At 44.2% G+C, this 15848-nt stretch overlaps 2 protein-coding genes across 11 annotated transcripts in view; one reads left to right on the forward strand and one right to left on the reverse strand.

Annotated features, from left to right (window-relative positions):
- Nucleotides 1-2336: 2336 nt before the first annotated feature.
- On the forward strand, nt 2337-4989 carry si:ch211-243a20.3 (uncharacterized protein LOC100151507 homolog). Its single transcript, XM_068727328.1, has 4 exons — nt 2337-2514; nt 3764-3890; nt 4153-4282; nt 4665-4989. The coding sequence occupies exons 2-4, from the start codon at nt 3776-3778 to the stop codon at nt 4987-4989; spliced, it is 570 nt and encodes a 189-aa protein (XP_068583429.1). The 5' UTR covers nt 2337-2514; nt 3764-3775.
- Nucleotides 4990-7484: 2495 nt separating this feature from the next.
- Nucleotides 7485-15848, reverse strand: part of grin2bb (glutamate receptor, ionotropic, N-methyl D-aspartate 2B, genome duplicate b) — a 93602-nt gene continuing 85238 nt past the window's right edge. For 8 of the 10 annotated variants that reach the window (XM_068726628.1, XM_068726626.1, XM_068726627.1 and 5 more), the window contains one exon: nt 7485-14462. In XM_068726628.1, the coding sequence (XP_068582729.1) occupies nt 12075-14462 (2388 nt within the window). In that variant the 3' untranslated portion in view covers nt 7485-12074. The remainder of the gene's footprint in view (nt 14463-15848) is intronic. The other 2 variants (XM_068726631.1, XM_068726630.1) reach the window with 2 other exon arrangements.

A 15848-nucleotide genomic window follows, 5' to 3' on the forward strand; every position in this document is an offset into this window, starting at 1 on the left:
CATAAAATGCAGTGCTGGGCTTCCTGTTTCTAGCAAAACCACTTCCTCAAAATGTTCTGTTTATTTATAGACAGACTCGTTTTGGAGCACTAATGAAAATTCACAGTCACAACTGACATTTAACATTAAAGCCTGAAAGCGTTGCACGCCACCAGGAGACATCCACATAGAAATACAATTGTACAAACTTTGGCCCCAAACTTGCTTTGTATTGTGCTAAGAGGGTTTTTTTCCTGGTTGCATTATTTCTGTTATGTCAGCCTCTGGTTGCAAAGTGAAGTTCAATGTTGGCTTTCCTCCACAGCGGGACAGTGTTGGAGAAACAAAAGTGTGGTTTTTAAAAGACAGGGGAAGCAACGGACTCCAGCAGCGAGAGAGAAAGTATGGGGTTTGTGTGTGTGTGTGTGTGTGTGTGTGTGTGTGTGTGTGTGTGTGTGTGTGTGTGTGCGTGTGTGTGTGTGTCTGTGTGTGTGTGTGTGTGTGTGTTTGTGTGAGTGTGTGCATGTGTGTGTGTCTGTGTGAGTGTGTGTGTATGTGTGTGTGTGTGTATGTCTGTGTGAGTGTGTGAGTGTGTGTGTGTGTGTGTGTGTCTGTGTGAGGCTGGAATCCAGCTGAAAGGTGGCAAACTGCCTGTTGGTAATGTGAACCAGCTGTGGCTGATGGTTGTGACTTCTTCACAGCAGTAACTCAGCGTGCAGATGTTGAGGTGCAGCGGTTGTTATTATCATTTTAACCCTTGTTTGTTTGTCTGTTTTTCTCTCCCCGTCCTTCACCCCTCCTCCCTCCTCTCTCCTCTCTCCTCCCTCCTCTCTCCTCTCTCCTCTCTCCTCTCTCCTCTCTCCACACTTCACTCTTTCACCATTCTCTCTCTTGGCTGCATTAGTGGCCAGCTCTGACCTCACCTCAGCCACAGCATGAAAAACAGATGTTGTGAGCTGGAATAACATCTGGATGCCAGTCAATGAAGAATAATTCATTCCATTTCATATCCCGTCTCCTTATCTCCCCTCTATCTTGGGGAGTAAAGTGTACAAATCCCTTTCTTTATAAATAAAACATTGATCCATTAGCACCTCTGGTTGCAAGAAGCAGCAACATAAAAGAACATATTGATCTTTAAATTGATCTTTTTAACCAGATTTAATCTGGTGTAGAAAACATGTTATGTGTTTGAAAATATTGTGGATTAAATGTCTAATATCACATGATGTGTTAAGTGTCCAGTTGTGGAAATGAATGTACTGTATTACAGTTATGAGAAACTTCACTTTACCTGAGTTTTTTCATTTACTGCCACTTTGTACTTCACATTTCAGAAGGAAATGTTGTACCTTTTACTCCACTACATTTCTTTTACAGCGATGGTTTCTTGTTGCTTTTCAGAAAAAGAATACTTCATATACATGCAATGATATAGATGAAACTACCCGAAAGCATATGAAGTCATTAAAAGTAGCGTCACCTCGACCTGCTACAACTTTAAAGAAGGGCTACGACTAACAATCTCATCAGCAATTAGTCTGCTGATTATTATGCTGATTAATCAAACCGAATTTGGCTAATTTATGATGTTGTAAGACAAGATATTAGTCATTTTCGCTTAACATTTATCAAAATAGTTAATAAATGTCCGTCATTCAACCAATTGATGGCAGCTTTTGCATTTAAGTTCAGCTTTCACTTAATGCATCAATAGAAATGATCCAACAACATAATAATACAATACAATACTGACTGATTACTTTTACTTCTGGCTCTGTGAATACACTTTGTTGTCAGTACTTCTGTACTTTTACTAACATGGAAATGAATCATACGTTGGACACTGATCCTATGTTTATGTATGAATCTCAATCAGAATAACTACAGCCATCAGATACATGTAGTGGAGCTCATAAACACAGTAATATTCTCGGCAGCTCTTCAACACTCGTCCTTTAAATTTGAATCATTATCTTTCTGCATTCTCTAACCAGGTAGTTTTTATTCTTTTTTTTTCTTAAATATGGTGTGTTGAGGCTGTGAGCTGCGTTTGTGAGTGTCAGGGAGAAGCAGAGAAAGATGACAAAGTTTTATAACTCAAGTTTTGAGGAGAAACTGGATCCGGCAGCAGAGTGAGATTACAGCCACAGGACACATATACCTGTCTGTTCCGCACAGAAGAGGAGACTAAATTATGAGACTGATCTGAAAGAAGAGCATGTGCCACACATCTGGCAGCAGCTGGGTGTCATAGCACGTGTCAGAGAGAGAGTAGGAGTTGGGCGTGTGTTGGGGCTCTAAAGATATGACAGCTTTCCACTAATAAGGTCATTTTAAACTCAGCACTGGTTCTGCCACACTCTCCTGATTATATTACAGCTGCGAGGCAAGGGTGGAGAGAGCATCAGAGAAAACAAGAGGGAGAGGGGGGAAGAAATAAGGAGAAAAGACCGGGGCAGTGGAGAGGAGCATCTGGTATTCAATAAGATCCGAGAGGGACTTCCTGCTGAGAGTTATCATCATTTCAAAGTCGTGAGTATTGGCTCATTTGCTCTTTTATTCCAGCCTGCGACGCTTATTACCAGTGAACTCATAGTCTGCAAAGTTAAGAGATGCAGTTATTCCAACACAAACCACACTGGTTGATTGTTTCAGTGTTGCTGATGTGTTTGTCCAGATGTGAAACAAGCTGTATCAGGTTATAGTCGGGCTAATTATCAACGCCGCCTTTTGATCGGCCTCCAAATTCATATTCCCTGATAACATTTAAAAATTCCTCAACAGTGAGTCAGCGCCTTTTTATTGACCTGCGTGATTCACAGACTTTGTCATATGGATGCAATTCTGCTCTTTCTTTCGACGCCTCTTTTCTGGGTCGCCGGCTTTCTCCTTCGCTCTTGTTTTTCCTCACACACCTGGAATCATGGGATTAGAGTCAAAATAAAAGTTTTGTTTGGTCGGATTGGACTGTGGTCATTCTCTTCTCATAAGAGACACTCAGGGAGGACTGTCACCGGACAAAAGTCTTTCAGTTAAAGTAAGTGATTTTTAAGGATGTTATTTAAAGATTGGTCGTAACCAGGAGGTATCTTTTTTATTGATTAATGGATTGTTTTAAAGTTCAAAGAATTAATTAAAGGCACCTCTCTACCTGTGCAGTTTGTTGAGCAACAGTTCAAACCCTTAATATAATAATGTAAAATATACATAAAAGAAAGGAAATAGTGTGGGCCGAGATACAGTCTCAAAAGTAAAACAATCTATTGTGAAGAATTGCCCCTTGCAAAGCATTGTGTTATTGTACTTATTATATTATTGTATTGGTATTATATATGCATTAAGGTGTAAACAGTTTTTTAATGTTGTAGCTGGTAAGAGTAGAGAACATATGTATTCAGCTATGAAAGTACATCCTATTTCAGAAACCTATTAGTAAAATCCTAATCTACACATTGTTTTAAATGGTCAGATAAATGGAGTAAAAAGAGTAAAAAGTATAAAGTAGCAGAAAATGGAAAAATAGAACTATATTAAACTGTACCTCAGCTCTGTACTTAAGTAAATGTAATAACTTACGTTCCTTTCCACCACTGGATACAGATGTGTGTGCACATCTGCATGCTGCTGACTCGTTTCTGTCCAGTGCTCATGAAGCCTGTGTCATCACTTCTTTTATTTCTTTCTGTTTGTCTGTTCTGCATATAAAGGAAAAAAATATTACGTTTTTGTTTTTGTCTTTTCTTCCTCTTCTCTATTTTTTCTTCTTTTTAAAACCGGGAAGCATCTGCTCGTCATGGCCCCTCCTTCTCTGTTGATGCTACTGATGGTGGTTGCCATGGCAACTGGGGCCCGTTCAGCCGGCGAGGAGAATGAACTGGATTATGGGTACTGGAACTACAGAGAGGGAGGTAAATCATGAGCCTCCCTTTGATCTCTTGACGTTTTGCAGATTGGTGGCCTGTAAATCATTTTGTGTTTGAAGTTGTGAAATAATTAAGATAATTTATTGGTGAACCGAATGAAAAGCAGCAATTTAAGTAACTCTGCAGAGATGAGATTAATGTTTGGATCCTAAAGTTATTATGACGCATGTCCCTGTACTATTCATGATTCATTCAGGCAGTTTTTTTCTTTGAATCAAAGTCTGATGGTGTGATGTTTTGGTTTCAGCGGATAGTGTGAATGTGGCCTCAGTGCGCAGTGTGACCAGAGTTTTAGATGCCTGGGGAAAACGCATCTTCCGTGAGATCAAGACTTTGCTGCACTCTGAGCCCAGCGCACTGCTGCCTGACTACTCCCGGTAACTTTAACACCTCTATCACCCCCTAATCATACATCTGATTCAAGAGTTTACGATCTACAACTTAAAAGGTGCACTCAGTAGAGAGGAAATCTCTGTCAGGTGTGTCTGCAAAGACAACTGCTGTATTGTGAGATTGAATGAACACAACCCACAATTGGCTAACCCCTCGTCTAGACCCCTGTGGGCTGTAAGGCGTTGTAAAACAAACTTCATTCAAACTCAAAAACCAGAGGTGATGTATGCAGGCAATCAGCTGGAAGTCGCTGTATCATCATACAATCAAAACAAAATTAAACTCATATTATATTATATTATATTATATTTATTATATTATATTATATTATATTATATTAGTGAACATTCCCTGTTTGTCCTGCAGGGTGCGCCCTCTGTCCGAGTCCGTCAACGACCTGTTCAGAGAAGTCTCCCTGCTGCGCAAGCGCATCACCGAGCTCTCTCATCGCCTAGCAACCCTGGAACCGTTCCTCCGTCACCACGGCTACCGGGAGGTGGGGGAGGTGGAGGCGGGGGGCGGTCGGGCTCTGGCACCTCACAGCCTGAGAGGAGAGGCGGCGAGCCTGGCCCGGTACGCGCCGAGGACCCCGGGGAGGACGACTCCACCGAGGGGGAGCCGGGTGGTGAGGAGGAGACGGGTGAGAGTCCTGAAGAAAGGGGGAGTGGCGCTGGTTCAGAGAGAGAGATAGACACAGTGATGGAGGTGAAGAGAAAGTTGACATAGATATATAGAGCTTCTACAAATATGATGTAATGTAAGAAATAATTTTTAAAAACTGTATAGATTTTTATTTTATTCTAGACATACTGCAGACACTGCTTGTCCTGTGGGATCAGAGACAATGCGGTTGTATTAGTCAATAAATAACTCATATCTTCAATAAAATATTTTTTATGATTATCACTTTGTCCAGCTCTAAATGTCAGGTTTAGTTTAAGGTCGGGACACATACGGAAACACAAACCTCCTTCTTTAACACAAAACAAGTGATAAGAGATAGTTTAGCTGTTATCACATGATCTACCTTTCTGCTTTTCATTTATTGGCACATAAACAAAAAGTGTTCAGCAATAATCTAATAAATGTTTTTGACAGCCATTTGACAGCCAGTCACATGGCTATATCCTGCTTGTCATTATTGACAGTCATGGAGTTTCTGATGAAAAGTGGCTGCAAGAATGGTCACGTTAAATGAAAAATGGTGCAATGAAGCAGGAAAATAATTGGCTGATTAAAAAAAGAGAAACAACAATAGACCTATTGTATTATTTCACATTTCCATGGTTATATTAAATATGTCCCCTGTATTTATTATAATTTATTTAATTATGTTTTGTTTATTCAGTTAATATTGCACTGACGGTCTTTATGCAAACAACAATAAAAGTAGAACAAAAAAATATGACAGGAGATGTGAAGAAGCTGAAGGCAGGACTCCCCGTGAAAGGGACACTCCACCTGATCTGTCCCCCCTATGAAGTTCAGTTCACTCGGAGGACAACCCTACCTGTGAGAACAATTTAAAATTTAAAAAAATTAAATATTATTTCATCAGATTTGTCACAGATTGGGTTAAATTTAACCTTAACTTAACTGATTCAAAATGTGTTGTTTTTTCTTAAGCCTGCATTATACACTGGAGCTGTGAGTTTGAAATACTATGTACCAGTCAGAGAGCCTCTAATGAAAGACTCTATCGAGTTGTATTGTGGGGAAATCCGGGGATCCAGTGTCTCTGAAGCTTGAACAACTAAGTCAAGACATTTCGGCCTCTACTGCCTCAATCCTTTAAAAAGAAAAAATCTGTTCGGCTGTTTAGTATTGCACTTCCACACTGTGCAATATTAAATTGACAGAATATCTCTTTAAAACACAATATAAAAACATCTCTTGAGAACAACGACGACTACAAAAACACCTAATGCATCCTACTCTGATAACCTACAGACGGACAGTGCTCTGTGCGCATTTGGTTTTCCAGCAGCATCTCTCACCGCTGCAGTCATGAATGAGATGTGCACTGTGGCCTAAACATCACACACAGTAACCGGAGGACGGCATGTTGTTGCCACAAGGTGTCAGTGCTCTCCTGCTGCCGTAACCAGACGTCACATTACAACTGATTCATGCAGGCTTGATCTTTTTCTTTTGCTCAGCTTAAGTCAGGAGCGGTCCTCATGGGCCCAGCAGGAACGAGGGGGGCTATTATCTGCTAACACAATTATACTGTTTGTTTGCGTATGGTGATCTCGTGTGTGTGTGTGTGTGTGTGTGTGTGTATGTTGTGGGCACTGGCATCAAACTTTATGCCTTCATTAAAACTTTGCCAAGTGTTTCTACAGCAACCAGTTTCTCTCCTCTTCCTCTCTACAACGCCACTTGTGAAACCGCGCCACACACACACACACACACACACACACACACACACACACACACACACACACACACACACACACACATACCGCAGCATGCTTCTCACTTTCCAACGTGCATCTGCACGCTCCTCACTTGTCGGCTCCTCTTTTGTTTCCCCCCTTTTGCATGTGTGTTCATCCCTCCTTTTCTTTTCTCCTCTCCAAACAGTAATCTGTACATCAACCACCCTCCTCCTGCTCCTCCTCCTCCTCTCCTCACTACGCTGCTATGTGTGGGCGTCGGGCTCAGGCTGTACTTTCCATTTTGGTATTGTATTGTCAATGCATTGTTGCATCCGATCCAGTTAAGATGCGGTGGGAATACTGTATAAATCTCTCTCTTTCTCTCTCTCTCTCTCTCTGTCTACGCCCCCCCCCCCATCTCTAAAAAAAAGAGCCAGTTGCTAGGTAACAGTTAATTGTCAAGAAGTAGTTACATGTTGCAATGCATCCTGAGCTTGTTGGGTTGGTGCAAGGAGCGAAACAAGTGAGCAAGAATAGAGAGAAAATAGTAAAGATTTTTTTTTTGAGAAGCAGGAGATGAAAACTGATTAAAGGATTATTTCTACCGCCTCACATCCCTCCCTGTCGGCATCCGGGACTTCAGATGTTAAAATTCTCCCACCAAATCCGTACCCGCGAGGCATCGGTATACATTTCCAAATCTGCAGGTTTCTTTAAATAACTCCTGTTGCTGGACAAGGCTTTCGGAGTAAAGAGAGAGTCTGAGGAGTGAGGGGGAGTCCGATTTTTTTTTTTTGGGGGTGGGGGGCCTTTGATCTTTGCTGCTCGTTCAGTTTGCATCACTTCTTCCTTCCCTCAGTATCTATCTCTTTTCTCTCTCTCTCTGCCTCTCACTCCACCTTTTTTTTTTTTTATTCTCAAGGATCTATATTTATTTTCTCTTTGGTCCGCAAGAACACTTATCCAACACGAGTTAATCAATCTCGCACGATGAGAGCCTTGTTTAGCTAAAAGAGCAGCAGACGACACTCAGCTGCAGCCATTATCTCAGTCAGATCGCCCCACAGCACGAGACATAATGACACGGTCCGTTAACGTGAACACGCACATATCAACAGGACACGCGGGAGAGACGCCCTGTTGCGCGCGGACAGCTGAGGACACGACAAACAATAATAAATAAATAAAAGAACAAGACCAGCGAGCTTGAGATTTCTTATTTTTTATTAATACTCAACACTTTTATTCCAAAGAGACAGAAGAATAATATTTCTCAGCACTTATTTTCACATTGACTGTGTTTAATCTCATTTTCAATATTACTAAATATTCAATCAAATTTCGAAATACTCTCTTCACACAAGTAATTTCTCTCCATACAAAAAAAATGCGAGGGCGAACTAGATTTTTTTTATATTATATGTACATTTTTCACAATCTGTACAGCTCAGGGGGTGGAGTTGTTCGAGTCTTCTGCGGCAAAAAAACAAAACAAAACACAAAAACAGAAGTTTAGTCGAAGAGGAGTGAAAAGAGACTTCCTGTGTAAAAAAGAAAATTCAACAGATAATCTATTGTGCTTTCTGTGTACCAATTAATGGTGGTGCTTTGAGAAAACGACCTTCTTAGTTGGTCTTTGACCAATTAAATAAAAAAACAAGAAGGAACCATGACTCGTTGAATGTGCACACTATCTGTGTAATAACAAACGATTGCACATATCCTGGCCTGAAGTCGTTACAAAAGCAATTTCGCAAGGGGGCAACCTACGAATCAAAGATTTATCCCAAATAGATCTATTCTCTGCTGTTTTTGTACAGTTTTTTTGTTGTATTTTATCAAAAGTCCATGAGCGTGAGGTAAAGTATTTACATACAGTTTTATAATACATGTAAAAGAAAACAGTTATCTCTCACACATACACTCTGTCTCTCTCCCATATGAGCACACACAGAGGTAATCAAGCGTATGTATTCAGGCACATACAATAACAGAAATAAGGAAATGAGATATTCAAAAGGGAAACAACAGGAAAAGTAGTTGAAATGGAAAAAAGGCTTCTTTAGTGACGATGAATGTATTAATCAAGACCTCAACCTTGTTTAAAAGCATTAACACAAACTTATCAAGAAAACTTTTATAGAAGATTAATAATAATAAAAAACTGTTTTCTACCCTAGTGAAATTTTCAATCAATTTAGCCATATTCATGAAAGTATAACCAAAATTTAGATGTTAAGATTGGTGTTTTCTCCTGCACAAACGAGCACACGCACACACGCACGCACCCACAGTACTACATGGATCATCAGTACCAATGAAATTGATAAAAAATTCCAAATATTGTTCCAAAAAAACGCCCTTTTTTCTGGGCTAAACGTTAATTTTAAAAAAGAGAAAGAAAGAAAAGTGTATTCATGCAGGTCCTTACAAACACTAGAGACCCCCTAGTATCATACATACTGACTTGTCAATCAAGAAGAGGAAAGTCCTCCAAAGTTCTGACTGGGATGTACAACAAACTGAATATATTCGACCCATTCAGTCAGATTGTGCTTAGATATTCAAATTTGGTTTGGACTAAAAGTCAGGTGACAGTAATTAACTGAAATGTGGAATAGATATTGTGACCAATATATTCTTTTTGATTGAAACTAAACACAACTGTTTGTTGTCTCTGTGCAGTGTTAAGAGCAGAGATGACCCGTGTGTCTGATGTAGTAACAAAGGCGATGCTTTCACTAAATGTACCACCTACTTGCTCCTGCCTTCCTCTTCCTTCTTTTTTCTCCTCAAACGTCTGCAGCTGACACAATCCACACAGGACCTGCGGAGGACTTGAGGGCAAAACTCCTTCCTTCATCAAAATCTCAGCATGTGGAACAGATTATGGTCCGGTGGGGGGTTAGAAATCAAGGTAACAGTACAGGGAAAATATTCTTTATGTTCCGCTGGCAGAAGAAATTATGAAAGGGACCGACTTATATTATCAAGGTTCTCTTGTCCTAGTGGATGAAATAGTCTGACAACTTGGGAAAATAGGCTTTATTTTCTTGTTGAGACCGGTGAGAAGCTTGACACCACTATCAGATCTTAAATGGACCACAGGCCAGCTAGCTTAAGTTAGCACAAAGACTGGAAACGGAGGGATAGCAGCTAGCCTGGCTATGTCCAAAGATAAGAAAATCTGCCAACCAGCACTCTACAGCTCACTAATTAACACGTTGTATCTTGTTGTTTTTTTAATCTGTAAAAAGAAGTGACACGTTGTGTGGCCTATTTCTTGGCTGAACATCATGGCAACTACAAGAAAGTCCAGCAGCCATCCCTCCTACATGTAATTTTTACACTTCTTGCATGGACTGAACAAACATTATATACCGTGTTCATTTGTGAGCTTTAGAGATGCTGCCAGGTGGTTTTGTTGGCGTTTGGACAGAGCCAGGCTTATCGTTTCCTCGATTTCAGCCTTTATGCTAAGCTAAGCTAACTCTTTCTCATATTTACCGCTGAAACGTGAGAGTGGTCTCGATCTCCTCATCTAATGCTCAACAAGGAAGCAAATATTTGAAATATTTCAACTATTGCTGAGGAACACTGTTCAGTAGCTGTATAGTGACCCCAAACTGTTTGTGCTAATTCCCCCGTTTTCTAACTAGAAACACACAACGATGTAACTATCTAAAAGAAGAGATCATTTGGAACTCTGTACTTGAGCTCGCTGTGGTCCTTTAAACCAGCAGAATGAATGTGTTCGACACTTTGTTCTCCTCCCCGCATCATTCAAATGTGACCATCCAGCGCAGCCGGCTGGGCTTATAGCTGTACTCGTGAAATAATTAATGTCACCGCTGCTCATCCCAGGAACGGAGGCCTCAGTCTGTGAGTCCATTATTTGCCCCGTTCTGAATAGCAAAACTGTCACGGCCAATTGAGCCGGACCCAGTGGAAACGCGATGAGGGCAACGAGCGGACATTAAATGTGATTTCCATGTATTTAATGGGTAGTTGGTTCCCGGGTCATATGTCATGAACAGTGGCGTTTGAGGAGGTGAGGAGGGACGGAGCTTGTTGAGCCTCTTCCTAAATGATTTCAAAGAGTTGCGGTCAGGATTAATTGTGGAGTTAAAAGTGGAAGGAGCTCCTATAGCTCCGGCATGGCTCTGCTGAGCTGACTTATTTTTTAGGGGGGGGGCAGGAATGTGTGTTTATCATGGCACTGCGGTTTTAACCCTTGTAAACCTTCTATTGGTTACTTTTATTATTGGGGATCTACGTAGGAATTTCAGCTTCCTCTACGGCAGCTTTGTATTACAACGTCTGTCAAATGCCTAAAAGTCTGTCATGCTCGTGAAACTCTGCCCTCGTCAGACTTCTTCAGGTGTGTTTTCACACTCTGATCAATTAGACGAGTTGTTTTCAGGTGGATCTGTCTGCCAACAGAGCAGATCCCGTGTGTAGAAAATCTGTATCAATCCTTTAAGGCACATCCAGCTGAAAATGTGAGACCCATTTGGTACTGCCGAGCAGAGAAAAACGGAGAGGAAACGGCAAATCAGTAAGATGATGTTGCTTCTGCAGCTGAAAAAAAAAAGAGACCTTCTTTGCAAATTTATAAGTACATAGAATGTACTCAGCAAGTCATGCCTTTCACATACACTTCACAGCACTCAAGAGTAAGAAAAGTAAAAAAAATAAAATAAATCAAACATGAAGAATTAATAGCAAAGAAGAGTCCAAGTACAGGAACCCCCAAAAATAGATCGAACGACTGGTCTCCTGTAATATTGGTAAGCTAAGAAAGAATTAACATCATACAAATATGTAACGTGAACTATTTAAATCAATAAAATTGAAAGAAAGAAAAAACCAAACAATCCAAAACCGATCATCGTTAAACACTGGAATAATATTCAATAATATTATTAACATTATCAATACAATTATTATTAGTTTACCCTGTTACTTCAACAGAAGCGTTGATTTCTCATTCATGATTGTATTTCCGTTGTTAAACAAAATGTTTGTTTTGGTGTTAAGGAACTGCAGGAGGGAGGGAAAGACGATGAGCGTGTGCAGAGAGCAGAGACTGGAGATTTGATTTCACTCCCCCCCCCCCTACTTCCTTCCCTCCCTCCCTATCTTTCTCTGAGCGTCGGAGCAGCACCAGAATCCTCTCTTCTCATTAAGAACTTGTCTCCCGCCAGACTTCACAGCTTAGCCTGCAGTGGCCTCTGTGGATCGTCCAAATTCGTCGAGAACGACACACACACAGCATTGTGTCTCCTCGTTTTCGCCGCACTGAGAGGTCATCAGCATCTGTATGTTTCTCTCGCCCCTTTTCTTCGCCCACTTCATCTTCTCCCTCTCTCTCTCTCTTCCTTCGTCTTCACCCTCAGACGTCTGACTCAATGCTGGAGAGCTTTTCATAAACGTGTCCATTACTGGCACCGTTGAAGGATCTCTGTCCCGGCCCCAGACCTAACGTGTCCCTGCCCACCGGCAGTAGCTTGCTGGCCCCGTGGTGGTTCCCCATGGGCCCCCCAACCCCGCTCAGACACATATCTTTGGGGAACCTAGGGGCCACATTGGACATCACCCCAGCTGTGGCGGACGCGGGCAAATAGGAAGTCGTTCCCATGGAGCCGCGGAAGTCCCCTCCTCCTCGGCTGTTGTTGAGAAGCTGCTGCTGCTGCTGCGTCTGTGGCTTTTTGACGTAGTACGGTTTGGCGCCGTGTAATAGACACTGGTCGTCGCCGAAGGTTGGGATGAAGGGGTTCTGGTTCACCTTATCTGGGTAGAGAGATTTAGACAAGGAGTAAGTCCCGGCCCCTCTGCTGCTACCACCACCACTACCTCCCATCATAGCTCTATCTCTGTCCCTCAGGTCTCTCTCCCCTACGGACCGCTGATGCAACCCACCTTCGCCTCCGCGGAACAAACTGAAGGAGGAGCCTCCCTTCGCCCTATCCCCGCCTACTCCCCCAAACATGGAAGACTCTCTTTCCCCTGCGTACCTCTCAAACATGTGAGCGTAAGGGCTGGGGCCCTCCATGAAGCGGTCTTTGTCTTTCAAGCTCACACTCCGCGGCTGGGGAAACTGGCCCCCGCTGCCGCCGCCGACCCCTCCCATGCGGCCCGCCCCCTCCCGCTGAAGGTCCACAAACGTGTCATACGAGTGCTGCCTCCGTAACACCCTCCCGCCCGGCCCTAGCTTCCTGCGCTGTGCCTGTGCCTGAGTTTGTGCTTGGCTGGGTCCTAGGCTACTCTTCACTCCGGCGAACACCATGTTGTTATCCTCGCTGATGTTGTAAAGGTTGCTCGGCGGGATCTTACACGAGTCACAGCGCTTGCAGCTAGCGGAGCTGGGGCGACTGCTGCTGCCGCCAACCCCGCTAGCCTGGCAAGCGCCGCCTCCTCCTACGCCTCCACCGTGGTGACACACATTGTGGCAGTTACGACACTCCCAGTCGCCCCCTGCTATGCCCCCACCTCCCAGCCCAGAAACCCCCTTCTCCCAGCAGGTGTGGGCCTGCTGCCCTGCCGACACTGAGCCAAGCCCACCTTTACACTCCGGCTTCTTGCCTTTACCTTTGAGGAAGTCTTCCACAGGTACTAAGCTTTTACAGATACCACCACCACTACCACCGCCCACGCCGCTTCCTCCACTTCCACCCTCTTGCTCCCACTTGGCCTTGCCCTCCTTGGAGCGGAACTGGTCCGCATAGAAATCCCTCAGGTTCTCCTTGTCTTTGCGGAACAAGTAAGGTGAAGAATTACCCCCTCCGCCTCCCCTCTTCCGCTCCAGGGGAGGTGAGACCGTGCGGTGTGCCAGGGGCCCGTGGGGGAAGTGGTGGTGGACGGTGTGGTGGTGGGCTCTCCTCCTGAGGCCGCTCAGCTCTATCTCGTCCTGCTCCCGTCGGCACTTGGCCGAAGCTGGCCTCTTTTTCAGGCTGTCCCTGTACTGCTTACGCCGCTTGTTGTTGCCCTCCAGGTTGCCGTAGGTGACAGTGTGCGTGGAGATATCCGAGACATCCGAGCGAATGTTCCCATCGTCCCCCCCTGAGCCTCCCCCGCGCCCACCACAGTACCTGTCATGACCCCCGATGAGCCCCGTGCTGGATGCACCTCCTTTGAAAGAAAACCTGCCGTATACATTGTTTCCCTTGAACCCACCCTGGCTGGAATCCGCAGGGGTGTGGCCAGCGATCAGGTCAAACTTATTGGTATTCCTGTGAGTCATGGAGGGGCGGGGCTGGGTGGTGAAGATGGGCGCTACCCCTCCCCCTAAACTGTCGCAATCGAACATGCCCCCCTCCAACGAGCTAGTGCTGCCTAAGCTACGCGGCCTGTTAGGCGGGGGGCCGGACATACCCAGAGCCGAGGCCGGGTGGTGGTGCAGGTAATGGTCCTGGTACAGGTTGCTGTCCTTCAGGGGCAAGTTGCCAAAAGTCCTCTCCACCTCGCTGATGTAGTCACTGAACATGTTGTCCTCTGGCAGGTAGGGCGGAGCTGACTTGCAGTCGCCGGGGTGGCCTACCAAGCTGCGCCGGTGCTCCTGGATATCGTAGATGGTCGAGTCACGGCCGCTGTGACTGTACTCCAGGGCGGCGTGCGGCGAGCCGTTAATGCCCGGGACGGCGGTCATGTCCTTGGCAGTGCGGAGCAAGCGCAGGATGTTGGAGTGGGTGTTGTTCATGTTCTTCTTCATGGTGGCCGAGGGCGAGTCAATGGTGGACTTGTTTTCCTCAATTTGTACCCCGTGGATGCAGCTGTAGATACCCTGGAGTGTGAAGATTAGAAGAAAAAAAGGGAGGTGGAGAGAGGAAGAGAGGGTGAGACAGGCCATGGGAAGGAGAAAGAATAAGAGTGAGAGTGGTGAGGTACGATGCCCAAGGGAGAAGCAAAGACCAGTAAAATGTGAGGCGGTAGTAAGGACTCGAGAACCAAAGGGGGTTTAATGTTAGAGAGAGGAAGTCAAAGGCAGACACATAAACAGAAAGACAGAGAGAGAGAGAGAGAGAGAGAGAGAGAGAGAGAGAGAGAGAGAGAGAGAGAGGCAAATAGGGGCGGAGAGAGGTTAATGCATTGCAATGTTTTCTCTGACCACCCTCTTGTTTACACACTATTAAACAGTAATAGGGGCTGAGTTCATAAGTGACTTTTCTCGGGGGAACAGCGCGGACGTTCACAGCTGCTGCTCAGCACTCCACCTCAGATTGAAGGGAACCGAGGGAGCAGATCAAAGCCCTGATTGATAACACAAGGGTTGCTGTAAGCTCATGGTTCTGACCACCGATCAATAGGTTTAATCAATGCCATTTTAATTCAGCTGACCCTGGTGCCACTGGCTTCTGCCAGTAAATCCGACTTTCTTACGATATCAAGCTACACGTGCATTATCAATCGTCTTTTTAAAATGTCATAATCCATCAGTGTGTACGTTTGTTTTGGTTTGTTGGTTGGAGCAGGATTTTCGAGAAAGGGGAAAGCCTTTCGCGAGTGAAGTCAAACAAGCGTGTTTAAATGGGGGCCGAGGGGATCTGTGGTCGAGGCGACAGCCAAATCCGAAAGGTCGAGGACACACTACCCACCAGCCAGCACGCGGGCCAACTTTCCTCAAAGGCGTCAACTTGTCAGAAACAGTTTCTATCTGTCTCTTAGTCACTTTCTCCGTCACAGAGCCACATTCATGAATGTGAATCGTCGTCCCTGCTCTTCTTTTATGCCGCCGTTCTCTCTTTGTGTCTGTTTTATCTCCGTTTCCGGGTGCTCCGGTGAGCGGCAGCCAATCCAATGGGATTGTCTGTCTTTATCTCTCTACATCTATAGCTACTACAGCTGCCGTGAAAAGGTAATAGAACAGAGGTTCCTTGCACACCACTGTGTCTATTCTTTTCTACTCTGCTTTTGTCCCGCTACCCATTTTATTCTTTATCATGACTCTGGCTAACTGGTCTCTTTTTCTTCCTCTGTATTTTATTAGCCTTTTGTGCTCTCATCACTTGTCTGTCTTTACACTCTCTATATACTGTATTAGAAAACAGTTTTCTTCAATACCGCACAATCTTTAATATTTTTTCTTCCTCCCACCGCAACTCGAGTGTTAAACCAGGCGTGGAAATGCATAAAAGATATCAGGCTGTAGAAGCACCTCTTGAAATGGTGT

This window comes from Cebidichthys violaceus, unplaced genomic scaffold, assembly GCF_023349555.1.
Source record: "Cebidichthys violaceus isolate CVI_PGR_0920_01 unplaced genomic scaffold, fCebVio1.0.p SCAF_4, whole genome shotgun sequence".
NCBI classification, from domain to species: domain Eukaryota; kingdom Metazoa; phylum Chordata; class Actinopteri; order Perciformes; family Stichaeidae; genus Cebidichthys; species Cebidichthys violaceus.